This window comes from Myotis nattereri (genome assembly GCF_964212035.1).
Source record: "Myotis nattereri genome assembly, chromosome: 11".
Lineage (NCBI taxonomy): Eukaryota > Metazoa > Chordata > Mammalia > Chiroptera > Vespertilionidae > Myotis > Myotis nattereri.
The window spans coordinates 23,717,450-23,744,808 of NC_138086.1; the positions used below are offsets into that span (position 1 = coordinate 23,717,450).

Consider the following 27,359-nt stretch of genomic DNA (forward strand, 5'->3'; position numbering starts at 1 on the left):
CCCTGTGGTCCCAATCAGTCCTTGGGGAGTTGTTCTAAAGGGAAGGGCCCCAGAGAGCTGGATCCTTCGCTGTTGGCCAGTCTGCAGGGTTTCACATTTATGGGATTCTACGGGATGGGCCTGGTGTGTAAGGGTAGGTGTCTCAGCTCTACTTTTGGGATCAAGAAGGTGATCTCCAAGCCCTGAACTCTAAGAGAAGAACTAAGTGTTGCCATTCCTTTAAACACCTCGAGGATAAAGATCAGATGTGAAAAACACTGGGGCCTGATGCTCTGATGTCCCTGGATACTTGCCTTTTAAGGTGGCTGCACACACATCTCTCCCCTGTGAATCACTCACTGACCTCACTGCTTCTACTATGGCTTGTGGGTCTTGCCCAGTGCCTGTCCGTGTGTCCTTCACCACGAGAGCCACAGGGAAGGATCAAGTCTAATCTCTCCCAAGTGCCCAATGCAGCCATGATGGATACCATAAATGTTTGACCCGGGGATTAATGAACAAGTTAATGAAATGCCTATACTTCACCTCCAGTATTGCTCCCATGGTGAACTGTCACAGCTTTGCATTGTGAATGGATGGTTTCCTTAGGAGGCATATTTAAATATTTAAAATTCGTAACCTTTTCCATGCGGTGACACCTGTGATCGATGGCATTCCTGCGTGTGACACGCCCCTCGTCCACCCCGCAGTGGGCCAGCTGTGGGCCATTGAACTCATTCCCACAGGAAAGCCTGTGGTTGCAAGGGAGCGAGGCTGATGTGGCCGCGAGGACAACCTTGAAGCTCTTCCAATTTAACATGAGAGGAAATTACTACCGAACAGGAACATTTTCTGGTATTGGTGATGAAATGACAACTGACGGTGACCCACCAGGCGTGGTTGAGTTCTCTGTAAGATGAGTGTAGCAGCTGACTGCTGCTAGGAGCCAAGAGAGTCTTCTTTCTCTAGATGTGACCACGGCAAAAGCCCCGATGCCTGGATGGAGGCAGTGGAGACTGGGAGTCTGCAGTGGGCCCCCACCCATCAGCACTGCAAGGCACTTGGAGGCAGAAATGGGGTGAAAGAATGCGACAGAAAACCGGTGGATGAACTTCCAGGAGATGCAAACCAGCAGAAATATGATAGAATCAGCCAGGGTGTTCAACCAACAGAGTGAAGAGGCCTCCTGAATCCATATGCTTTCTACCCCTTATGTACAGAGGGTGGCCAGGGAACCCCTGGTTCTTCATGGGATGGGACAGAGGCCTGTCCAATGTGTGGAGGGTGTGGTGAGTTACAGAGCCTGAGTTCCGTGCAGGCTGTCTGCGTGCTCACAGCAGCTGGGCAGGTGATTCAGAGGTGGAAGGACCACAGCCACAGAAGGAGGGCGTTCTACCACTGTTCTTCTGAACTGGGGGCTGCCAGTGCCCGTGGAAGGGTGAGTGGGAGACCAGGATTTCTGGGTCCTGAGTGGGTCCCTTTCAGGGAGCCAGACAAGCTCAGAGGCAGTCTCCCGGGAGTGAGAGTAGGACTGATCCGTTCATCACCAAGTTCAAGAAGCTTGGTCTCCAGACCTGTCATATGGTTTCCTCACCCTTCCATCTTTGTACCCTCATCCCAGAATGAGAGGAGAAGGGATTTGGGACCTCAAGCAAGAGAAGAATGACTTTCTTGAGAGTGACAATGGTTGCTAAGAAACTGGTGGGATAAGGAGTGGAAACCATCAAACCACTCCTAAAAACAACCAAATGAACTGGGGTTGCTCATGACCCATAGCAGCTGCGTGGCACAAATCTCATTTAGCATCAAGTGAAAGGGAGCCATTAGCCTGGTGCATGCATTATTCTGATCTCCACCCAACAGGCCATGCTCTGGAGTGTCCTCTATGCAGATGTTTCAGAAATGCTCCCAGTCCTTCACATCCCTGCTCCCTTCCTCCCTGCCAGTGGCCCTGTCACAGAGACCTTGCAACGGTGCAGGGATAACCAAGAACCCAGCTGCTGCCTCTTTCTCTCTCTCTTTGCCAAAGAGCCGGCTGACCACAAAGGAGGGTCTGCGCCTGGCAGGTCTACTGTCAAAGAATGAGCCACTGTCTATACGTAGAGGGAGGTAAGAGCCTCTCCTGGTGACTCAGACACAATCAGATACAAGAACAAAAAAGTTAGCCAGAGCTGCATGCCCACCACATGCATGAACAGGAAGGGGCAGGGAGGAGATCAAAGAGCAGAGAGGAGAGGGAAAAGGAGTCAACCCTTTTAGGAGAACTGCTACTGAGGTGGCCAGGACCCACCCCCCTTGTCATTTCCTCTGCACAAGGGAAGGCAATGCACAAGTATGATGTCTCAACGCCATGGTGAAGTGATACATTTTGTCTTTGGTCACCAAGCCAGGAACAATTTCTGGTCTCTTTTACTCTTTGAAAAGGCACCAAACCTGAGTTTTTTGCTCCTCTGAGAAAAGGAGAGAGGGACTCTAACGCAGGCCTGTCGTGTAGGCTATGCAGCTTGTTTCCTGTGCAAACCATGCACCCTGGCCAGAGCCACATGCCCCGGTAGGAAGGGCACCTCCCTTAATCCACACAGCACACCCTGTGGGCTGGCAGAGGCCCTGTCTAAAAGTATCATAAATAATAGGAAAGAGATTTGGGAGTCAGCCGCGTTTGGGGATCACGTTTACGTCATCTTGGGCTGATTGCTTAGCCATTCTGTATGTACATTTCTTCACCTTCATGGACACAAAATGAGGTTGTAAATCCTGACCCCATATTCCAGGGCTAGTGTCAAGATTAAGTAAGTAAAGCGTCATCTGGTTGCTTAGCTCAGGTGCTTGGCACAGGGAGCTGATGCGGCCCAGATAAACCATGAGTGTTCTTTACCGGGAGTGAGCTTTGCTCCCAGACAACCCCGCTCCACAGCTTGCAGGTGGCCCTCAGTGGCAGGTGCACTGGCTGAGGCTGTGAGCAGATCGGGGCTGTGATGGCTGAGAATGTACTGCAAGGCCCAGGGCAGAAGGGCTCATGGTGAGAGAGTCCAGGGACTGGGACAGTGAGAAACTGTTTGGAGTGACAATGACATCCCATAGGATGCTGGCAGGACTGCCAGATGCACAGGGGCAGATGGCGAGAGGCCTCCAGCCTTTTTGTGGCAAGAAGCTATTCAGTCCTCAAAGTATTTATTTTTATTATTTATTTATTTATTTTGGGCAGGGTGGGATTAGAGCAAGGGATTATATTTCCTTCCTGGGCCTAGAAAATATTTCAGCCACTAAGATTTGGGTTTTCCAGGCAGGGAAGCAGAGACCCATGAAAATTCCTAGCCAAGTTCCTCAGTTCTTGTTCAGCCAACAATACGGGGTGCGTGAGGGTGTGGGTGCTGCAACTGTGGGGTTTGGCTTTGTGAACGACCTGCTTGCAAGCCATGCCCGCTGTGGAGCGGGAGGAGGACGCCTAGACAGGGGAAGTTGCCAGCCGCACACCCAGCCCAGCACTCACCTCTCCACCCAGTTCTTGTAGCTGGGGATGTCCTTGGCGTAGAGCAGCTTGTTGGAGGGGGAGTCCTTGCCCAGCCGGTGCTCCGACGTGGAGCAGGAGTCCATGAAGGTCTGGGCCACCACGGAGAGGCAGGCGTCCGTAATGCTGTTCTTATGGATGTCAAACACAAACTGGGGGTTCTTGATCATGTTGACCCAAAAGCGCAGTGGCAGACTGTGTGGAGGCAAGAGGCAGACAGTCAGGGGAGAGGGGGTGCGGGCCCGTAGCTTGGCCGGAGAGCTCTCTGGAAAAAGAGAAGAGGCTGGGAACTGACATTCTTAAGGGCCGTCTCTATGCCACCAATCTACCTGCAGGGAAACTGAGGATCAGCAAGGCTAACCATCCAGAGAGACGGTGTGGACGGGCACTGGGGAGGGAGTGATGCCAGGCGGGGCTGCAGGCTCAGCGTCCCTCACGGCACAGGCTTGGGGTCGGAGGAGCCGTGATGGGCGCTGTGCAGTGGGCTTTCTGACGCTCCATTCCACAGTCTGCCCCCTTTGCCGCATACAGGCGAACCTTAAGAACAGCCTGGAATCTAGGCTTTGTATCTTATTCTCTGCCATCCACTGCAGGGCGTGGAAGAAGTCACACCCCTCTTCCCTGCCCGGAACATCAGCTTATTGCTACTTAGTGGAGATGCTAGGGGGAGCAGTTTAGGGGGAGCAGTTTAGGAGGAGCTAACGGGCTGCTCATCTCCAAGCTGGCCACTTAGAAAACAACACCTTCACTGCCCCTCATCCACCCCACTGTCTCCTCCCTCTCCTCTCTCTTTCTCCCAGTTGGCACCTACGGCACCCCAGGAACTGTGCTGACAACGGGGGATGCAGTGTGAACAAGACACATCTTCTGCCCTCAAGAACCTGCATTCCGGTGGGTTCCTGGGGAAGTCAGACACGCCAGCAAGCACGTGCTCTGAGAAGTGCCCATGCTAGAACGGAAGGATGGGCAGGCCCACCATGGGACTCAGGGAGGCGTGATCAGGGCCACCCAGAGGGACGTGTCTGGAAGTCTCCACGGAGGGGATGGCCCTTGATGGTTTGAGCTGTGAAGGTACACAGGTGTTCCTTCGCCGGATGCGGCCTGGGAGAAGGTGTGGGGAGGTGCTGCCGGGAGGGGCCTCAGCTAACCAAAGGCAAAGGGGAGAAAAACCGTGCCCGGTGGTCTGGTCACTGTCAGCCACTCTCTGTTGCTAGATGGGTCTCATGGTCTTGGGAGAACCCTGCCCACCTGCCTCCTGGGCTGTCCTCTGCTGGCTCTCGGAATCCGTGCCGCCATCGGTCAGGGAGCAGGGGGCACCAAGCGAGGGATTGTGACTTCCTTCCCTCTACCCAACCTCTTCACCTCCTGCCACTTCCCTGATGTTTTACGGTTGTTTTGGTTGCTCTACTCACTGTTGGTAATGGTTAGAATGTTCCTATGTGTTTGGCTTGCCTCTTAGAACTTAAACTCTTTGAATAACATTATTTCAATGTAGCGGGTACCACATTTCTATAGATGTTGTATCTCCCAGCAGGCAGTACATACAACAAATGCTACGGACACAGCCAGGCCTCACATTCGAAACTGCCAGTCCATCAACAAGAATTTAAATTCCTACAAAGTACATCGCAGGGTGCAGGCAGGCAGCACTGAGTCTGACAGTGTTAAGTGGCACCCATTTCATCCTGGGAAATTCAGGTAGGACATAAAGGGACAGCACGGAAAGTCATGACAGGGGTGGAAGTCGGGGGTCACAGGGGAGACCATGACAGCTGGGCTCAGAGCCTGGGTGAAGGCCTCCCGGCTGCCCAGCCAACAGTCTCCTGTCCACATCTTCCTGTTTCCTGAAGTGCCACTGGAGGAGGACTCTGGGAGTCCATGTGTGCTGCTTGGCTGTTTCTCCCCAACACTCCCTCTCCTAAGCCAGCTGTGCTGACAGGCAAGTCAGACCAGGAAGCCAGGGCCCCACACGGAGTCTCCTGCCTAATGAAATATTAGCATATTATTAACATTAGCCGTGGCACTCATCTCTGGTTGATTGCAGTCACTCAGGCTAAATGAGCAGGAGGTTTATCTAAAAGAGAGAAGGTAGGGAATGTGGAGGGAGGCGGTGGGGAGAGTTGCCACTTTGTCCAGGAATAAAGAATCAATCTCTTTTCAATCAGGGACAATTAACTCTAAGTCAATACGCAGAGCTCATAATTCCCAGGCTAACTGCTGCTTGCCTGGGTAGCAATGAGGAGGGTCAGGGCGTGGCTCTTGGTGAAGGACCCCGAGCCTGGGACCGCACCCACCGCCCAGCTTTCCTCTGTGGGGACTGAGTTCTCTGGGAACCCAGCACCCAGGTCCTCGGAAGAGCTGGCTGGAAGTGGGGATCTGCCCCACCCAGGACATTGTGACATCCTGTGGTGGCTGACCCAGCAGGAGGTATGGGCTGAAACACAGTTCAGGTCTATTTCAGGAGACCTACTAATGTGCTGCAAGGGCATGTAGGGATGTTTTGAAGACACCAGCTCTCCCAGCCGGACCACGATGCCTGGACAGAGCATTTCCTGGGTTCTGAAGACGGCTGGCATTCACACAGTGACACGTGGGGACACTGGCCGAGAGGAGCAAATCTGGTGGGTGGGGACGGGCCCCTCGGAACAGCTCTGCCTACGATGGCTAAACACCTCCTCACTTAGAGGCAGGCAGGTTGGTTCGTGGTCAGGCTCTGGCTGGTTGTCAGGGTCCCTGGCCGAGCCCTGTGCCGCCGGAGACCAGACCAAGCGGGACTTTCAGCCTCTGCCCTATGTTGCTGCACTGCATGGGGAATCCACTCTCAGAGTCGCATTTCAGAAAGGCTGGGTGAAGCCCGTGATGGGCGATCTCTCACCGAGAATCCGTGTGGCCCAACCCTGCCTGATTCCTGTTCCCGTGGAGACCTCAGGTATGGAAGTCAGGAGGCTAAATGACATTTAGAACCATGGCTGACTTCTGCCCTCCTCTGTGTTTTGGTTTGGGGCTCCAGGCAGAATGTCAGGGTGCCTGGCTGCGCCCTAGGCCATGCCAGCCCAAGCAGGTGGCAGGTGCTGGCAAGCAGGCTCGTGCTGCTTTGGGAGAATGTTCTGGGGAAGAACAACCTGGGACAGGAACCACTTAAAAGCTACAAGGAGGCACATCTGAACCCATAAGCCCGCTTTGTTTGCCTGTGGTGCGTAGAACTCTCAAGTAGAGACCATCATGGCCCTGCACCTTCATTAATATTTATCGAGTTCCTGCTCTGTGCAAGATCCCAGACCCGGCGCTGAGTCCTGATATCTGACCTTGCCGTCTCAACCTGGAACACGAACCGCTCACAGACCGAGGGGAAGATTGGTGCACGTTGAAGGAGAGAGAGACCAGAGTGGAGACACCCGGAGTGGCAATTAGAGTCCTGATGTCTCAGGGCAGACAAAGTGGTGATGGGAAGGTCTCTGCCCCACAGGGAGTTTGGAAAAGGAGTTTGTGGGAAAGGCAGCCCACCGCTTCCTGAAGAGAACAGAAATACCCTTCAAAGCCTGCTGAAGAATCACTGCTGGGTACCGCCCTCTGCAACCCAGGTCCAAACAGCTGCCTGCCTGTCTCTTACCTGCGTCTCAGCCCCCGGAGGGCAGGGGCCCTGGCTGATGGTCCCTGTACCCTTGGTGCCCAGCATAAGGCCAGGCACAAGGAGGCGCCTGGTTGTGAGAGCCACCTGGCTGCGATATTTGGCAGGTTACATTTTGCTCACTTAGTTGGTTAAATAAATGTTTTTAATTGACTGACTGCTAGGAAAGAAGGATGATTTGACTAGTCAGAAGTGAGCACAAAAACAGTAGGAGGGGTGGGGAGGCCCAGAGAGAGCCTGCACTGAGTCCCTGCTCGTGAAGGTGGCCTGCGACCCCCATGGCCTGTGGCCACCACCTTAGGTTCGGCTGGCCTCCCCGGACTTGTCCTCTGCCCTCCCTTCACTCACCAGTTGCTTTTCCAGGTGTGGCGGACATGCGGGTCGTGAATGCCATGCTTATCAGCCTGCTCATCCAGGAAGTCGAACATGTACTTGATGGCCAAGGGCAGGGCAGAGCCGCGGTGTGCGGTGCTGAAGATGGTCTCAAAGAGGTCGTCCACGAACTTCTGCAGCGTGCCCTGGGGAGGCGGCACGGGTTCACACACGGCTCCCCCAGGGAGCTCTCAGGGTGGCTTCCCGGCCTGCCTCCCGTGAGGCGGGGAGGAAAGGGCAGAGCCGGGCCAGCTTGGGTGGAACGGGGGAAGTACATGCATTAAAGCTCCCCCACCCCCTTCCTCTGTCTCTAACAGCTTTCCATTTCCGCTGCACGTGGGGAATACGGACGCCACTGATGACTGGACCTAACGAAGCCTCCTCTGCCAAAACGCGCTTTGGTTGAACACCATTTGGCGTTGCTATTTGAGCACTTTTTGCAAATGTTAATGAGCAACTCACGGGTCAGAGCAGACAAACACAATCTGCTGGTTTGGTTTGGGCATTACTCACTCCGGCTAACGATCAGCTACCCATTCGGCTCTGCACGGAGCAGGGCCCAGGCCAGCCTCTGGGCAAAAGACTAACCCAGAACCAGGCTCAGAACCGGTGGCTGGAAAGTCACCAATGGGCCCCACGTTCCATCACTACAGACTGTACGACACCCAGAGAGGCGTCATTCTCTCAGGAGGGTGGCGGAAGAATGTGAATAGACGCGGCATGTGTGTGAGAACCGCACAGCGAAGGAAACATAACTTCGGGCGGCACGCCAACACTGATGTGTGGGTGGGGTTTGCCCGGAGCCCCGGTGAGAAGGATTCTGAGGTTCTGTGCTGGGAAGGCGTGCTGTGCTGCCAGTGCCTGCCATGAGTAGAGGGGTCCTGGTGCAAATGCTGGCTCTTGCACAGCTCGGGAAGCTCAGGGGGCAGGCAGGGAAGGGGTGAAGACCCTTACTGTACTCACACGTGCCCCGCCCCATCTGAAGTCTGATACCTTAGTGGCCAGTAGTCGGGTGAGATAGATCTCGGACACCATCTTGCTCCCCCGGTCCCCCTCCTTCTGGTCCCCGTGCTCATGGTTCTTCACCAGGTGCCACATCTTGACTCCACTCTCCAGGTCGGGGGTGATCATGGGCGTGCGCGAGCGGAGGCTGTCGGGACTGCCCGTGTACCGGATCATGTTCTCTGCCAACGCGATGGGCCACGCGTGTGAGGCCACTCAGCCTTCCTCACTCCCAGCGCACCCGCCGCAGCCGAGGCCAACTACTACCCCCTCCTTCCTGCGGGTTTCTGCCTGTCCCCCTGCCTCGGCTTGGCCCATTCCCTGGAACCGGGGGCCTTTCCCGGCACCCCTGGGAAACCTGTGGCTACTTCACCCACTCCGCTCCCTTCCTCCTGCACTTGCATCTCGCCAGCCCGGAATTGTTCAACTAGTAAAAATATAAGCTTGTCCTCTTTTCCACTTCCCTGGTAAAAGTTTGCCAGTCATGTCTCAGGGTGTGTTCAGAGTGGCCAATTAAGTACCAGCGTAAGAGCAGGTAGCCTGTCTCCCTTAATGACTGGACCAGCCATGGAGCTGTCTCGCCAGCTGCTCACCTGCACGCTCCCCTCGGGCCTGGGACACTTCTTCCCCCTTATTTGCTGAAATGCGAGTGTTGTGCAGAAGAGACGATGAAGGGCCTACTGTGTGCAGCACTATTCCGTGTTCTATTGATTTTCCAGAATGATCCTGCCATTTTGGTAGTTTTTTCAAACCCCGTTTTGCTGGTAAGAAAACCAGGTCTGGTGGTGGTCAGGCAGCTGGCGCCCAGGCACTCAGAAGGTGGCGGGACAGGGTGGCACCTGGGCTTCCAGGCCACATCCAGTGCTCCCCCCACCCCCACCTCAGAGCCAGGGACCTGGGCCTGTACCTTCCCGTAAACGCTTCATAACAGCGTGACCTTTACACAGTGTGCCGCCGTGCCTCTGAGTTATAATTTGCTAATCTGCATAATCGGGGGAAATAGTAATTATTTAATCCGCCGGATTGTTATGAACTTGACGCACGATAATGAGTATCACACAGTGAAAGCGTCTTTCTGACTAAGATGCTGGCAAAGGTGAGAGTTCCTTTCTGCTCTAGGGGGTGAGTTCTGCTCCTGCACCCGAACCAGGAGCTCCTTCCCAGCCCGCTCTCCTCTCCTGTGGTAGCCTGCCTGACTCCCCCCAGCTCCTCCCCCCCTGACTGACTCCCCCCAGCTCCTTGCCCCCCTGATCTGAATCCCCCCAACTCCTTGCCCACCCCCCCAATCTGACTCCTCCCAGATCCTTGCCCCGGGGGTCCATGCCTTCCAGCAACACTGCAACATGACAACAGCTGCTCAGGGCACCCTCTCTCCCCAGGACGGTGCCAGGGACTCACCGTATTTGCTCGCCGAGGTCCTGGAGACAGTGGAGTTGTTCACTGCGTTGTAGGCTGTCACCTGCTTGGACACTAGAGCCACCACAGAACCATCGGGCACCTGCGGGGAAGAGGCTCCTGAGGGCTGGGCACAGCTCTGCCTCCCCGGGAGATGGGGACACACCAGGATGAACTCGGGCTGCGCCAGAGAACTAGGGGACTTGGGAGGCTGTTGGCTTTCCTTTGAACAAAACAAGACAGATCTGGACACTGAACAGTGTTCTGTGTGGTGACTCACTCTTGGGGGGACTCTGGCGAGAGCTTCTCACTAGTACCCCCTCTCCCCTACAACACCCAGGCTTGTGGAGGGGTCCCACGTGGGGACTAGGAGATATTTCTCTCAGGACCGCCCAGGCCCTGAAGGAAGCAGCCCATCAGTGCCTGTCCCCAAGGAGGTCAGGGTTTCCTGCTGGAGACCTCAGTTCTCCGGGGTCACTGGAAAACATGAGGTGCTGGGAGGAGGCATTAGGACTGGGTGTCTAGCCTTGGGGACCTGATATTCAAGGACTGAGAGGGCAGGGAACTGGGCCCTGCTGGCCAGCCCCTCCTCCCTTCCACAGTCCCCACACCTGGTAATGGGCCAGCGTGTTCAGTCTCTTCCAGTCGTTCTCGATTTTGGTGGTGATGTCTTCGTCCTGCAGGATCATCCGCACCCCGCTTCCTTGTCGCCACTCTGCGGAGGGAGCAGCGGCAGCTCAGAGAGGCCCTCGGGCCCCTCCCATGGGGATCCGGAGGACCTTGTGTGGGCACCCACACAGCCCTATCGAGGGGCACCCTGAACAACAAATGCTGGCAGACACTCCCTGAGCAGGGGGTGCAGACGCTCTCGGTGCAGAGGGGCCCTGAGTTCCAGTTCTGACTTTCATCCCTAAAACTACGTGACAGGACCAGGGATGCCGTCACCTGTCCTCCCTGCCCACCTGTTCTCTGGGAGTGGCCACATCTGCAGGGAGCAGATGCTTAGTAAACCTTGGCTGGGTGAACGAGGCAGGTGGAAGCAGGTAAGAAAGCACGAAGCCAATGCAATGGCACTGTCATGCCACATGCTCATTGGCTTGGAGCTACAGAGACCTGGGTTGCAGGTGCAGCACTGTTCACCCTGTTCCTACGCCAGGGGTGTGTCCTGCCCTTGAAAGCCCGAAGGCGGGTCACCGTGGGCAGGGAGACTGGATGAATAGGATCAGAGAGGCCAGCGGAGCCTGTTCTCATGCCAGAAACAGCCACATCCCCAGAGCTGATGTGGATAACAGCATCTCGGGGATCTACCCAATACCTAATTAGTTGATGTTATAGGCACAGACTTACACCCCCACATTCTCCTCATGGGCCCCGACACCTACAACACATGGGCTGGCTGATGGATCCCACGTGGGCAACCAGGAGGCTGTTTCTCATCAACCACATCCCATCGCACACGTGGCACCCATCTCCTGGGGATGGAGACCGGGGACATGCCAGACACACCAGCTCTGGCGCATGTGCACGCACACAGCCACCCGCCCATGCATACACGCTCACACGCACACACCAGAAAGGAAAACAGCCTTTTAAAATCACTGCAACATGTGTTCCAGCCAGGAAGCCAGGCGTCTGGTTTCCAGGCAGCCACACTGCCCTCCACGCCTCCCAGATGCTGACACTTGGGAGCCGTGTGAGTCTGGGATTCACAGAGGGCAGTGCGGGCTGGAACGAGTTATCCAGTCCTCGCCTGACCCCGCCATGGATTTTCCTCTGGCCCACAGAGACACATTTCGGATCCCCTCCCTCCATTCCGCTCTGGTCAAGGCTGAGCTGTGGGCCCATGACCAGCCACATTGGTGGCACGGAGGGCGCCAATCCCTTCCTGCCTTGTTCACCTGGTGTGGGCAGTGCTACAGATGGAAAAACAGGCCCAGAGAGGGGCTGCCTGCCCTCAGACGTAGCAGAGATGCCCCTGACATCAAAGTCCCGGCCTCCTGCTCCTGGGCTCACCCGCTGCCTGGTGTAGAGCCTCAGGTGGTGTCCAACTGTCCCAGGAATGAGAACATAAGGATGCCACCTGTGTTCACCCGAGCAGGGCCCTCCTGGGCCTCTGGAGACCGCCCATCACTTGGTGCTGCTGCTGATCAGCTGGAACTGATCCTGGTGATTAGGGCCTCGGGGCAGGTAGGGGGTGAGTAACAGGAGAAATGCCCCAGGGAGGCACCTGGTCGCCAGTGTTTTGCTTGCTGCTGTGCTGTTTTATTTGTGCGGGTTTTAAATTGCACGTGGTTCTGTGTGGATGTATGCATGCAGGTATTTTTGAGTGGCTGGGACAAAAGAAGAGGAATATTTCCCAGCTGGCTGGGCCGCTGACAGGCGGTTCACTCAGATCCTGGTGAAGCCCAGGATGACAACAGTGGTGTGCATTGTCCCAGTCACACAGTGGGGCCTGACAGACAAAGCCTCCTGGGTGTCCCTGCCAGCCTGGGGAGTGGTGCCAGGGCCATTAAGTCAGGGCTGCACGGGGTGGGGGACAGCACGGCAGATTGGGGCACAGAAGTCAGTGTTCTGCGTTTCTTGCATGGGGTCGTGAGGCAAAGCCGGGGATGAGGCTGAATGCTAAGCCCACTGGCTGGGCCCAAGGGAGAAGGGGTCTCCTCCACTGAAGTGCTGTGGGCCTTGCCGAGACCAGACGGGGCGGGACCAGCCAGGGCCAGCGTCTGGTTTAGCAGCTGCACTGGCCCCCCTTCCGCTGGAGCCGGGTACCTCAGTGCAATCCGGACAAGCCGCACAGCCTGAGGGACTAGCAGGGACAGCGGGTTCTGGAGCCCTGGGCGGACTCCCTGTTGCATAACTGCTGAGCTGAGCAGTGCGCAGCGTCGGAGTGAGCCGCCTGTGTGGCTGTACCCGGCCGCCCTGGCTCTGGGTTGTGTCCACTATTATGTAAGAAAATGAAAGTCAGGCTGCCTCTCTGCCCCCAACTGAAAAGTAGGGCAGAGCGTGGCCATGTGCACCCCGAGCAGTGAAGGAGCGATGGCCTGTCCTTGGAACACAGAAATGATGCTGCTAGAGGCCACGCAGCAGGGCTGGCCCAGCACCTGGGGCAGAGCAAGTCCTGAATGCGTGTTTCTTAAAGGAATAGTGCCTGCGTGGGTGAACGGATGGCGGGGAAGAGTGTGTGAGTGAGTGATGGGGCCCTTTCCCAGGTAGGAAAAGAAGACCATGGCAGGCAGACAGTGAGCTAAGTCAGAGGTGAACCGAGAGCTACTCTGTTAGCAACCAGGGACCCAGGATGGTCTGAAGTCCTCAGAGTCACAAGAAGGCATGCCCATTCCAGAAATAAACGCTCTCTAAATTATCGCCACTCATTCTTCTAATTGTGTGACTGGAGGTTAAAGAAACAGGTTGGGAAGACAGACCCCGTGTCATCATCCCCAGCTGCTGCTCACTCTGCCAAGCAGTTGAGTTCCCTCCCAAGGACCCCGAGAGGGTTCCTCCTCTGGGTGGGGCACTGGACCAGGTCCTCGGGATACAAAGATAGATAAGCAGAGGCCCCAGACTCCGGCAGACGTGGCACAGCTCGGGCACTGCAGCATGGCACTGTGAGTCCCACCGTCACGAGTGTGGGGGGATGGAGAGCGATGGCTGGCTGGAACCCTGGGCTGCGGCTGCGCCACGATGCTGGCAGGTAGCTGCGTCCACTCAGCTCCATACTCAGAGCTCTAGGAACCCAGGGGCACCACTGGCAGTGTAGCTTGGACATAGAACTTCCTTTCCAGCAAAGCCAAGTTGCGCTGGTGGGTGGACACAAGCTTTGCCCACTGGCTGAGGTTTGTGGGCAATGTTGTGTGGAGAACAATGAATCAAGACTCAGGTGATTGGAGGAAGAGCAGGGTCTGCAGGATCAGGGGTGGGGAGGTGGCCAGAGCTGAGTGCTGAAGGCTCAATAGCCTTTGCCTCACTTGGCATGGGGACAGCGGTTCAGATCCAAAGGTGCCATTTATGGGACATGTCTAGGGATCCGTGCATGTGGAGGCAGTGGAAGGAAGAGGCTGGCGAGGCACACACAAGAGAGGAAATGAGTTAGGAATGATCTGGCACACCATGCTAGGGTGCCTGGGACTGAACTGAGGGCCACAGAGACAGGGTGAAGCAGAAGAGGTGGGGAGCCTCGCCTAAGACAGCGGCCTTAGGGCCTGGGCTAAGGCGGTGGGGCGGGGAAGGAGTTGTAGGGGGTGTCCAGGAGACGGACCAGAGAGAATGCTTGGAGATTTGACAGGGGAGAGGAGCTGGGGCTCCATGGTGTGTCCCGGGTTTGTGAGAAGGTGTCTAGGGAAAGAGAGGGGGTTGGTTCATCTGTAAGCCAACCCTGGAAGGAGACGCTGAAACTGAGCACATCACTGGCCCAGCTCCTGGAGGGTCCCCCACCCACCAGCAGATGCTACCCCGAGAAGCAAACCCTCCCGGAGGTGCACACATTAACTCACTAGCTCCGACCCTCATGCCCTGTGCTTGCTGGCAGGAGCATGGTGGGTGTGTGTGCGTGTACACACACACAGATATAGGCACACACACGGACACACAAGCACATACTTTTATGCATGCACCTCATTTTACCCAGGCTGGGGACCCAGAAAGCTTTGCAGCAACCCTTCCTCCCCGTCCCCCCCGCACCCCCCCCTCCCTCAGCCAGTCCTGGTCCAGCCTTCCTACCACCATCCATCCTCAGACCCATCACAGGGAGCTTTAGGAGGGCAGGCCTAGGAGGGCAAGGCAGGAGGGAGATGCCCACAGGCTGGTTAGAATTGGCGGAGTCAACCCTCATGATCCAGAGGGAGGAACTCCAGAGCCAGCTGCCTGTATTCCACCCAGGCCACCCTCCTCACCTGGGGGCCACGAGAGCAGGTTCTCACCAGGAGCACCTGCCACCCTGCACAGAGCCTGCTCTCCCTCCAAAAGCAGGGTCCTGAGCAGAAATCTGGAGGTGACACGATCTCCTGCTGCACACCTGCTAGCAGGTGAGTCCAGGGAGCACGGCCAGAGCCTGAGACCCTCAACGCCTGGCCCTGGCCGCGCGGAAGCACAGGGGTGTGTATCACGGGAGAGCTGAGAGGGCCGTGACCTCAAACAAGGTCTGCAAACCTGCCCTGGGAGCCGAGGCTGTCCCATCTAAATAGGCTTTGTTAAAAAAAGTTTATTGTCTGAGCCAGTTCTAAAACATAAAATAATTGAACGATGACACGGGGTGCTTAAAAGAAGAAATTCCTAAATAGAACTGTGCCGTCAGCAGTTTGGGCTCCAGGTCTTTGCAAACTGAAAAGCGCCCGCACTGGCTAGGGTTGCTACGTGGTAAGTCCGGAGCTCAAGGAAGAAGGTTGTGCTACGCCACTGGATTTAAGAGAGATGAGCTAGAGCTTAATGGATATTCTTGAATATGGAACAGAGGTCCAGTGTCACTTGGGCAGTGTGCTGGGCAAAAGAAGAATTTAAAAGGCAGGTGGTGGGTGGAGGAAGGAGGGAAGGTGACCCTGGTATTCACATGCATGGCACTAGGAGAAAATTGCTAGCCCCGACCTCCCTGGCAACTCCTGCCCTGCAGCCCGGTGCCCTGCTCCAGGCTCCAAACACAAAGGACAGACACTCACAATCCAATTTGTTACACTTCCACCTTGCAGGGAGAGAGGGAGGTGAACTAAAAAAGAAAAAAAAAATCCCATTATCTTTATCTGTGCTTCCCATCAGGTGCAGCGGAAAATGCAAACTGGGGAGACAGCTGCTGTGAACTCTTTATATTTCACTCAGAAGATAGTGTATCTTTTTATTGCATACAGGAATTACTTATTTGAAAAAAATATATCCTTTCAGCAGGACTTGAATGGCAAGACAGAGGGGGTGGCGGAGTCCCGGGGGCTATTGATAGAGCATTTGCATTAAACCTGAGGAATCTCTAGAGGTTAAGGCCCACGGAGGAGAAGGCGTGGGCTGCCATGGGTGTTCCCTCCACCTCCCTGTCCTGTGACCAGGGCCCAGGCGCTGTGCCTCTCTGAGCTGCAGATTCTCCTCCTTCGAAATGGAAGCGAATGGTACCAATTATTTCCTCCAGGGAGGAGACAAAAGATTCCCAAGACTCAGAAAGAGGACTGTCCTGCCTTCTGCTACATGGGTACCCCCATGCCGGACACAGAGGGTGCCCCAGGTAGCCTCGTATGATGCTATATGCTGGTTGAAGAGTTTAGCAGTGCAAGGGGGTACCTGTACCCAATCCCTGTGGGTGGGAAGGGACATATACCTGGTGAGAACAGCCTCAGGATAACGGAGGGGGCGCCCTCGGCACTGTGCTTTGAGAGCTCCCAAAGACCCATCTGTCCAGCACAGCCCCCATGCCCTGCCCTGTGATATCTTTCCTCCCCCCAGTTCCAGCAGACCGAAGTGAAGGTGGGTCCCCGTATCCTTCACTCTGGCTCCCGTAATGGTTAATTTCAGTGTCAGCTCGGCTGGGCCGTGGCACCCAGCTGTGCGGTTAAACATTATTCTGGATTTCCTGTGAGGAAAACCATCATTTCTGAGATGGGATTAACATTTGGATTGGCGGACTCTGAGTAAAGTAATTGTCCTCCATAATGTGAGTGGACTCATTCAATTAGGCGAAGGCCACAGGAGAACAAGAGATTGGCCGCCCCCCGAGCAAGGGGGAGCTCGGCCTTGAACCGCAACGCTGGCTCCTCCCGGGGTCTCCAGCCAGCTGGCCCACCTCGCAGATTCTGGACTTGCCAGCCTCCCTGCTGTAGATGGGTGTCTGTGCCCCCAGAGTCCCATGTTGACATCCTAACCCCCAATGTGGTGATAGAGGGAGAGGGGCCTGTGGGAGGGGATTAGGTCACGAGGGTAAAGCTCTCATCAGTGGGACCTCAGAGGATCCCTTGCCCCTTCAGCCTTGTGAGGACACAGGGAGAAGGTGCCAACGTCCTCACCAGGCACCAAATCTGCCAGCTGCTGCTTATAAGCCACCTAGTCTGTGGGATGTCATAGCAGCCCGAATGGACTCAGACTCCATAACCATGTGAGCCAATTCCTTAAAATCTATCTATCTATCTATCTATCTATCTATCTATCTATCTATCTATCATCTATCTATCTATCATCTATCTCTTTATCTATCTATCTATCTATCTATCTATCTATCTATCTATCTATTTATCTCTACATTCCAATGCACGTCCTATCTATACACCTCTGTTTCTCTGGAGAATCCTAAGATAGTTCCCCATCTGGGTTCCCAAGTGCCTGGGAAAGTTTGCTGAATGTGGGGCGGGGGGGAGGGGGGGCGAGTGGGAGACCTCCAGTCTAAGGATCAAAGAATAAAAGCATCAGGACTGAGGGGCTAGGCCAGGCCGGGAGCCACAGAGATGGGGGAAGGCAGGGGGAGGGTGTTAGGACTGGAGTTACTTGGGACAATTATCTGAGTAATTTAAAATGCCCTTGCTTCCTTCTGAGCTGACCTGGGACAGGTGCTCTTGCCTTGAAGGGGGCTGATCTCAGGCGGGGAAGGCAGTCTTTGCCCAATGCCCTCAGCTATGGGAGGAGGAGGTCTGGGGAGAATGAAGATGGGGGACGCTTGGCTGCCTTGCCTCTGCCCAGCCCATGTGGCTGAGCCAGTCCCCTCCCTGTCTGCCTGCTATGCATTCCTTTGGCATAGATTACTTTTTTACAACAATCACACCTTACATTTGTAAATTGCTTTTAGCTTTCAAAGCACTTTCACCTACAGAATGGAAACCACTCTCCTTGCCTGCTCTCCCCCTGGGGGTCTGGAGGCTGAGTCTTTGTGCAGAAGAAGGATCTGGGTCTCTGAGGGGCCCAGCTTTCGTTATTACATGATCTGGCTGTGGCAGAAAGAGGGCCAGAGAGAGGGGATTTAACAGAAGAAAGGACTTTTTCTCAGAGGAGCACCCATCATGCGGCCGTGGCTAGGATTCAGCATGACCATGACCCCCTTTCTGCGAAGGCTCTTCTTTGGCCTCCTCCCTTCATCTGTCCATGCTGTGGAGGCTTGTCCCCCAGGCTGGCCCTGGGTCCTCCCCCAGCACCTGCGACAGGAGGTGGCACTTTATTCTCTTGGTGCCTGAGGTGTGAGCACTGTCGTGAGCACTGGGACCCAGGAGGCCTGGCCCCCTATGAAGCAGGCAGCTTCCCCCTGCCTGAGCAGCCTCTAGCTGCAGAGGTGCAACCCTCAGGCAGGTCCTGGCTGCACGCAGGCTCAGTCTGCCCGCATCTAAGGTGGCCGGCAGGAGGGTCCTGGCTGAGCTGGAGCGGCCACCTCCACTGCAGGTTTTTCCCACTGTGGCTGTGGGAAGCCGAGATCTTCCCATTAACCATCTGCTTTGCGGGGCCCGCACCCCCAGGCCTTTGAAGGAAGCAATTTTCTAAAGCTAACAGGGCGGGGAGGCGTAGTCCTGAGCAGCATCTACCAGCCATGAAGGGGTCTCTCCCCAGGAAACCAACTGGTGCAGAAGTGGTGGCCCCCGGATCTGCTTCCAGAGGGGCCCTGAGCTTGAGCCTTAGCTGATGCCGAAGGATGCTGGCCCCATCCCTCCTGAGATCCAGCAGGTGTTTGAGCCACGACAGGATGGGATGCGTGTGTTCCTCCCCACCCACCTGCCCTGCGCTGGGAAGGGAGAAGCGTTCCCGTGCGGAAGCTGTCTCGATGCGGCAGGCGGAGGCTGACACACACACCTGGCGCCCACCTGCGTGGGGAGGCCCCCATCCCCAAGCACCAGAGCACAGGGTTCTGTCAGCACCACACGCAGGAGGGCCTCTGGGGTCCAGCACCACCTCACTGCTCCAAACTCACCCCCCAGCATGAAGTTCCCAGCAGCTCTGCACTGGCCTCACTATGTCAGGATTACCCTCCCACCCAGGTTGCAGAGAGGGGCACTGAGAAGCCAAGGGTGGCCCCTGCCGTGGCTCCCACAGAAAAGCTAACGGAATGCTGGGTGCTACCTGGGAAACCCATCATGGAGCAGCCACTGAATTAATTGCTTGGGGATGGGGAACACAGGGTCCCCCTTGTCAGTGACCATTTTCTCTCCCACGGCTCCTGTAATAGGCCCTTCACGTCATCCATCATGGGATCTTCATTCCAATAGAGTCACCCGCATGTGGACACAAATGTCTAATCTGACTCTAGGGACCAGTGCCCCAGGACACATGTGGACACACTCCCCCCTCCCCCCAACTCTTACATTTCCTTCCTTCCTTCCTTCCTTCCTTCCTTCCTTCCTTCCTCCCTCCCTCCCTTCCCTTCCCTTTCTTTCCCTTCCCTTCCCTCCTCCCTCCCTTCCCTTCCCTTTCTTTCCCTTCCCTTCCTTCCTTCCATCCTTCCTTCTTTTTTATTTATTTATTTATTTATTTAATTTTTTTTTTTTATTGCTTAAAGTATTACAAAGGGTATTACATATGTGTCCCTTCCTTCTTTTCTTCCTTCCTTCCTTCCTTCCTTCCTTCCTTCCTTCCTTCCTTCCTTCTTTCCTTCATTCCTCCCTTCCTTCCATCCTTCCATCCTTCCTTCTTTCCTTCCTTCCTTCCTTCCTTCCTCCCTCCCTCCCTCCCTCCCTCCCTCCCTCCCTCCCTCCCTTCCTTCCTTCCTTCCTTCCTTCCTTCCTTCCTTCCTTTCCTCCAGAAACAACATTCACAGAGACACCTCCCAAGTGAAGGAGAGCACACGCTTGCCCAGTCTCTCTCCCCGGGCATCAGAGCTCTGGGCACAGGACCCGACACACCCTGCCAGGAGCCCAGCAAGAGGAGAGGGGCTCAGCGAAGCAGTAAGAATTGAGGCGAGTTAGCAGAACTTCCCGGTCCTGCGTCTTTAGGCACCAGCATTTGGGTGGGGCACTGCAGTGGGAAAGGGTGAGGATTTGCTGTGGGTTTTAGAAAATAGCGCAGATGCCCATGTGTCTCGGATGGCTTAGCTGACGCCAGCTTAGAGGCCAGACGGATGGATTAGCGGCCTCTGGAGGTCCTCCCACCCCTATGTTGCCACGGTTCCCCAGACATAGCACAGACACACAGAAGCCCTCCTGTCCGGGGCCAGGATCAACAAGCAGACACGCACCATTGCCTCACTAGTATTATCCTCACACGCAGCCCTAGCAGCAGCCAACACTGACTGCGGCCGGCACTGCACTCAGAGGCTTTTCACGCATCCCGAGGCAGGTACTATTATCTCCACTTTATGGGCAAGAAGACGGAGGCACAGAAAGGTTAAGTAACTTGACCAAGGTCACACAGCTGGAACTCGGCAGCTCCAGGACTCCACGTCAGGTGTGTCTGATGCTGACCCAGGAGCCACACCGCCTCTCTCAGCACGGGTCTCTTTGGAGCCTGGGGCTCCCTGCTAGGATTTCCCAGGAAGAAAGCGTACTAAACAGGCAGGCAGTTCATAACTGGGTCTAAGTACAGCTGGCCCTACGTGGCGCGCCCTTGTTTATATAGGCTATGCGATCTATTCGTGGAACATTCAAATACAATGTCACCCTGCTCCCCCGTAGGTGCCAGAGCTCATTCTCCTCTATTCTTCCCTCCTCCCTCCATCGCTGACCCAGATCCCTCACGCCTCAGGTAGTCAGCAAAAAGCACAGGCCCGGAACAGAGGGAAGGGCAGAGCCTGGGGGCACAACAAAGGCAGTGGCAAGACCTTGAACCACACAGACTCAGACTAAAACCTCCGCACTACAGATAGGATACCTCCAGGTCCACCCTCAGCTACTCAAAAGACCCCCCAGGCTGTCAGACAGCAGCAGACTGCAGCCCTTCTCTGCTTACTGCTCACTAAGTGGCCATGAAGGAGATACCCTGGGCCCCCAGGGGCCGTGTGAGCCTTCTCCCTGAACCCTGGCTCCACCATCGAGTAAGAGGTGCTTCCAACTGCTCACAGGACAGCCCTGGGTGGGCCGCCACTCACCCAGGTCCATATCTGCAGCCTTGGGCCGGTGGGAGCAGGGCACGTTCTTGAAGATGGCATCCAGAATCTTCTCCTTGACCTGAGTGATGGTGTCACAGTTGAGGATCTTCACTGGGACCTCAGGGCTGTTGGCGTTGTCTGGGTTGACACAGCTCAGGACCTGGGGGAGGGGGAGAGAACCACGTGGGGTGGGCAGCAGGAAGAGCTTGGAGGGTCCCTGCAGCATCCCGGGCCCCTGGCCTGACCAGCTCCCCCTCTGCGGGCTGGACCGGAGGGGGCTGGGGAGAGCCCGGCCCAACTGTGTCCCCACCAAGCCCTCTGCCCTTCTAGTCCTATGAGCAGCAGGAAGGCGCAGTGACTTCAGGGTCATTGCAGGAGTAGGGCTGCACACTGAACAATCCTGATTTTTTTTCCAGAGAGAACCATGTCCAAGTAGAAGGAGGCAGTGAGGGGAAATCTGCATGAGATTGGACACTAATGCATGCATGCATGCTCTCTCTCCACACACACACACACACACACACACACACACACACACACACAGACACGCAGAGGTACCTTCTCAAGTGCACACCCAGACTCTCACCCACCACTGAACCCCCCCCCTCCCCATCTGTGTGTGTCAGTCTGTCTTCCTTGTCCTCCCTCTCACACACACTCACACTAATGTGGGTCTGGTGCCTTTCTCTCAAGTTTTCATAAGCTTCGGGTTTATGAGGGTTTGGGGCTCATAAAACATTTCAGGTTCAGGCCACCCGAGACCCCTGAAACCTTGTGTGAGGGGGAGAGGCTACCCTGGCTCAGGACCTCACCCTCTCCTTTTGGAACTAGTCAGAAAAGCGAAGACTCTGCTTAAAGCACCAAACTGTATCTTTTCCTTTAAAAACTTCTGGGATGTTTCCAAAGGCCTTTCTTCCTTTGCTGTTTCCAGAGGCTCGCTCTGCATGGCTGAGGCTGTGGGGATCCTGGGGGACCACAGTGGAGCGGGCGCATGCTGTGGGGCACAGGGGCTGTCCAGTGGCCATGCCACTCTGGGCACCTGTACCCTCCCTCCAACCCTGCTGCCCGAGCCCCTGTGCTTCTCCTCTGACCTCTCACCGCACCCGCCACCCCAACCATTTCCCAACTGCACGTCTGGTTTGCAGACTCAGACAACGACCTTCCCCCCCTCACCCCCTCATGCCCTCACCCTCACTCCATGTGGTGGCAGTCAGAACCCTGGCCCCTGGATGCCTGCCTTTCATTAGCAACCAGACTGCTATGAGCTCAAATAGAAACATGCTTATTCCATTAAGAAGAAGAAAAAACTCCTAAATCTGTAAAACCAAAACTCTCATTCTCAAAATGTCCTAAACGGAGAACAATGGTGGAAGGAACTCTGAACCATGTGCAGCTCTGAGTGCCCTCGCCAGCCGCTCTGTCCTTTAAAAGCCTCTGGACCCCCCCTGCCCCCTCAGCGGCCAAGCACAGCCTGCTGCTCCGTGCCCTGGCCTCCCTGCTGTCCTGTGTTCCGGGCCTGCCCCGGGCAGCAATGCAGCCTGTTCTGGGCCTCCTCCGCCAAGAGACGGAGAGGAGAGGCTGTCGCCTGGGCATGATCTCCTGACGTTTCCACTTGCCCAGGGCTCATGGGGGCCCTGGGAGAGCTCCATGGAGCTCAGGGCAGGCAGAGAAGCAGCAGTGGCCCCACCGAGGGACAGGATTCCCAGCCACCGGCCAAGCCACAGCTCCAGCCAGAAGTTTCCTTCCCACCGCCGCTCCCATGACCCTTGGCTAGTTTCTGAGCAAACTTAATGGTGTGTTTTTTCTGCTGGGTGAGGGTTTTTGTTAAAATGCAGACTCTGATTCCGGAGGTCTAGAATGGGGCTTGAAATTCTGCATTGTAGCAGGCTCTTGGGTGAGCATCTAGCAGGCTCCCAAGTGAGCATCTAGCAGGCTCCCAGGGGATGCAGATGGGCACTCCCAGCAGCAGGGCCCTAGTCTAAGTTCTAGTATCAATACAATCAATCACTCAGCACTGAAGAGGGGCAGCTGATATAAAGCAGTACGTCCCCAAGCCAATCAGCAGCTGTCTCATTCTTTGTGGTTATCCCTTCTGCCAAGAACAGGGTCACCATCAGTTGGCCCAAAGCACCCTGGGCTCCCCCAGTCACTGCCGAATCCCACGACCTCCTGTCTTCTTGCGACCCCTTTCTCTTGGAGACTCAGTCAGCCCTGTGTGCTGCTGTCTAACACTTTCTTCCCTTCCGGTCCTCACCAGCCTTGGGGCTACTCCCACTTCTGTGCGTGGGAGTTTCCGTTTACAGGCCTAAAGGTGGCTGTTAAGTCTCCCTGCAGCCAAATTTCTTCTCTGGGCAAAATAATTGTAATTTCTTCCCCCATTCCTCACAGAGCCTCTTCCCAGCGTTTCCACCTTCCTGGATGCTCTTCCCTGACCCCCTCCGACTTCCCCACGTGCTGTGTAAGCGAGCCTGAGCCAGCTGTGCTAACGATACCTTAACCTATGGAGTAGAAGGACCCTGTGGTTTGGGCACAGGGCATTCTTACAGCTCACTGTGTTGGATGCAATATTGGGGAGCCACTGATGAGATGGGAAAGGAAGGGAGTGAAGGGGGAGAGATCCAGCAGAGATGTTTCAATAGTAGTTCCGGCTCATTAAGAAGTCTCTTCAAGTCTCTGTTTTTGGAAGGATTTTTCCCCTTTCCCATTTTAATAGGAGCCTCGAACGCTCTTCTCCAGAGCAGACCAGGCCTGCAGGAAGCAGGGGCCCTGGCCCCACACTACCTCTTTAATGCTTAGCAACTGAGCCAATCCTGGCGAGTCTGTGGGATGCTGTTGGGCTTCCCAGGGCCTCTGAAGATGGAGTAACAGGTGCATCACGGTCACATCACTCTCAGACAGCAGGAACGGCTTCGTTCAGAGCAGCAGGGACAGTCCCCCCAGCTGGCCTCTGTGTCTGGGACTCTCCCTGGCTCGCCGACCCTCACGCCTGGCTCTGCCATGCCCAGGCTGGCCTGCCAGGTGCCCCATCCCCCCACAGTGCATGTTAAATCTTCTGTTCTCTGTCTTTCCTTCTTGGTCACCCTGACATTTTTCTTATTTTCTCAGCCCCTTTCCACTTCCTGCCCCATTTCCTACGGAAGACCTGGTGGGAGATCACAACTCTTTCCTAAAATGCCTGAGAGAGGGCTCCCTGGCCTGGAGGGAGCGGGCAGCCAGCGGTCAGGCTTGGTGGCAGCGAGCCAAGGCGGCAGGGAGCATTTGCCCCGGGCTCAGCGCCTCCCCCTTCTGTCCCATTCCATCCTCTGCACAACTTCAGGGCTGCATACTATTGTCCTCTCTGCTTTAGCAGGGTCTAGTATTACCCCATTTTTTTTTTCAGATAAAGAAACACAGACTTGGAGAGATTGAGACTAAGATGAACCCAAACCACCCTGCTAGTCTGAAGCGGAGTCAGGGCTCCAAACTCGGTCTGCCTGTTTCCAAGCCCCGGGCTCCTACAAGCTGAGCTTTGCTGTCTCCGAGGTCTCTGTCAGGAGGTGGGGTCTAACCTCCACGGAGGGCATCCCCACCTTCCCTGGACAACACCTCCACCACTAGGCTCTCCTGGCCTCATGTTCCACATCTCGGGGCACGTCGGATTTGACTTGAACCAGTGGGCACAGGTGGGCCTCGGAACCACGGGGAACTCTTCCCGGGTTCCGCTCCTTCGTGCCCCCACCTGCTCTCTGCGTGGAGGTGTCCACTCTCCTTGCTGGGAGAATGGGTGAGAAAGAAAGCGTTCCTTCAGGGGGGTCAGTCAGACAGCAGCTGGCAGGGGCTCAGGACTCCACGGTTCAGGGCACTGGCCCGGGAGCGCACTAGACTTTGCTGGAGTGTTACTCAGGTGTGTCTGAGCTACTGGTCCCCGATCCAGGTGCCCCAGAGTGGTAGCACAGAGGACATCTGGGGTGACCGGCACAGGAGGAGCAGCTGGCTGGCCTTTTGCAGTGAGCAAACCTGGAGAGGTGGCTTTTCAGCATTTCCCCCGTCCCCTCTGTTGGGCAGGGGCTGGGCAGACCAAAGCCCGCTGCCCAGGGCCCAGGGGAAAGGCTGCGGGGCTGGCTTACCAGGGTTTTGTAGTCGATCTGCTGGCGGATGAGCTTGTCCTCACTCAGGGAGTAGCGGGCCTCACCCGTGATGGCATCGATGGGCCCCTTCTCCATCTGCTGTTTGATGGCGCAGAAGAGCGAGAAGAGAGGCTCCCCGGCACACTCCTGGTGAGGAGAACAACCATGCTGGGCGGCCGCTGGACCACAGGTGAGCGGGGCCAGGCTCCCACGGCCCCTGCCTCTCCAGAGGGCTGCTGACTGCTCCTCTGGTTCGCTTCTCTCCTCCTGCTCCCACCTGCTTTACTCTTGGGTTTTCAACTCCCGCCTTCAGAGGTACGTCTCCCTGGGCTCCTTTGCCCACATTGTCCTCTCCCATCTGCCCTGTCCCGCCACCGTCCTGCAGCTCTTCTTCTCTTCCTGCCTCTCACCCCCTCTCTGGTCCTTTGCCCCATCTCACTCCACCCACTTTCTCTGCAGCCCCATCTTCAGACCGAGGTCAGTCCTCAGTGCTATGACCTCCTTAGCAAACAAGTCAGTAATTGGATGTCGGGCAGCTCTTCCAAATCGCAGGCCCGCCGTCACTTATGTGCCGGCAAGGCAGCTGCTGTACCTGCCTGGGACCCTTCTCGGCCTCAGCCAGTCTGGGGCTGGGAGAAGCAGGAGGGAGAGGAAGAGGGAAAGCAGGGAAGTGGGGGTGAATTGTTTTTAGCTGAATGGCTCCTGCATGGACCTCTCAGAAGCTCATCTCCGCTCGCCCCGGAGAAGCAGCCTGCGGGACCTGTCCCTCGAGCTGGGACTGACTGCGAGGCTGCCTCCGACATGTCAGGAGCCTGTTCCCTCAGTGACGAGGGGAACTGTGTTTCTTTGGGGTACTAACAGTCAGGCCCCTGGGGGTATAGACTTGGGGGCCGTGAGGGAAATGGGGCAGGCTGGGGAGGAGGCAGGTTGGTGCCCAGGCTGGTGGGGAAACGGGGGCAAGGCCAGAGATACCCCCACAGCCAAGCGTACCTTGAGGAACTTGTAGAGCAGGAAGGTGAACCAATTGGTCAACATCTTCTCGGCCACTGACTCAGTCCTGTCACCCGCCACCGAGCGGACCAGCAGGGGAAGACAAAGACAGAAGCAGCCGGTCAGACCCCAGGACTGGGGAGGCAGGGGAAGAAGTCTGCATGGGTCTTGCTGCTTAAGGTTCTTGGATCAAATCCCGAGATCCTAAAGAATACCGAGTCCACGGACTCCTAGACACCCCGTAGCGATACGACAAGCTCTGCCTGCGAGGCTGGGAGACACTCCTCTGGGCCCGGATTCCTGGCGGGTTTTGGTGGGAACAGGTTAGCAGTGCTGGGCACTGTCTGGGATGATGAAAACGCTCTCTCTGCTGCCCAGTAGCCACCAGGCATATGCCTACAGGGCAGTTGAAATGCAGCCAGAGCATCTGAGGAGCTGAATTTGCATTTTATTTACCTTTAATAATTTAGATTTTATAAATCACATGCGGCTCGTAGGGATCACATTGGGCCTTAGAGAGCTTTATAGTTCATTTGGGTGAGAAAAGAAAAACAAAAAACCTGGGAGTTTCTAATTTGGCAGACGACAGAAAGGAAGTTGGCAGGAGCAGTGGGTGCTGGCAAAAAGGCCAGATTGGACTGACCCTTCACCTAAGCTGGACACAGAGCTGTCAGCAGCTTGTGCCTCGCTCTTCCCAAGAGATGCCAGAATGGTCCCCTTTCAAAGGCTTCCATGCTCTTTGGAACTCCCTCTGGGAACCCTTCTGGTGTTTCATGTACAATGATAGAAAGTTCCTTCTTGAGTCTAACTTGCATCTTTCATGCCTCTACCCAAGTCCATTTATTCTTTTACTTTGGAAGTGAAGACACAGCAGCAATGTTACTGGCCAAAGGCCACTTCTGGTTGCATCCACTTAGAGAAAACAAACTACACTCAACCTTGCACTAAGCATGTGTGGCCAGCTCCAAAGAGAAACCAGCCCATCCAGGCATGGCTACATAGATTTGAAAGTCGCAAGGCGCCTGAAGATACTAATAACTAAAATCCCAAGGCAGCTGGGCAGTTGTCGGCACACAATGAAGGTGAGAGGAGAAAAGAAGTAAGACTGTTGAAAGGAGTGGGGCAGCCAAGGGCAAGAAGAAGAAAGGCGGCGAAGGCAGGCAGAGGGGAGAGAGGGCATCTGAGAGAGAGCGAGCAGAAAACGAGAGCAGGAGACACAGGCACAGAGCAAGACCACACCCGGAAATGTCCCCAGGAGCTCTGGCAGGCCTGGCTGCCCCAGCATTATGCCGGTGGGGAGCTGCGTGGTGGAAGCAAAACAAAAATCCAAGTGATCCACCGTGCGGTTGCCAAAGCTGTGTGGCTGCTCCTGTGTGTAGCAACCTTTGCAGCTGCGCAGGCCAAGGCCCACTGCAT

The 27,359-nt window shown here is 55.8% G+C and overlaps 1 protein-coding gene across 1 annotated transcript in view; it reads right to left on the minus strand.

Annotated features, from left to right (window-relative positions):
• PLXNA4 (plexin A4) overlaps nucleotides 1–27,359 on the minus strand; it is a gene marked incomplete at its 5' end in the record, with an annotated part of 346,039 nt that overhangs the window by 7,892 nt on the left and 310,788 nt on the right. The window contains 8 exons of the mRNA XM_081102439.1: nucleotides 3,470–3,682; nucleotides 7,464–7,633; nucleotides 8,481–8,671; nucleotides 9,888–9,987; nucleotides 10,496–10,599; nucleotides 20,848–21,007; nucleotides 24,954–25,100; nucleotides 25,944–26,010. Coding sequence (XP_080958565.1) covers nucleotides 3,470–3,682; nucleotides 7,464–7,633; nucleotides 8,481–8,671; nucleotides 9,888–9,987; nucleotides 10,496–10,599; nucleotides 20,848–21,007; nucleotides 24,954–25,100; nucleotides 25,944–26,010 — 1,152 coding nt within the window. The remainder of the gene's footprint in view (nucleotides 1–3,469; nucleotides 3,683–7,463; nucleotides 7,634–8,480; nucleotides 8,672–9,887; nucleotides 9,988–10,495; nucleotides 10,600–20,847; nucleotides 21,008–24,953; nucleotides 25,101–25,943; nucleotides 26,011–27,359) is intronic.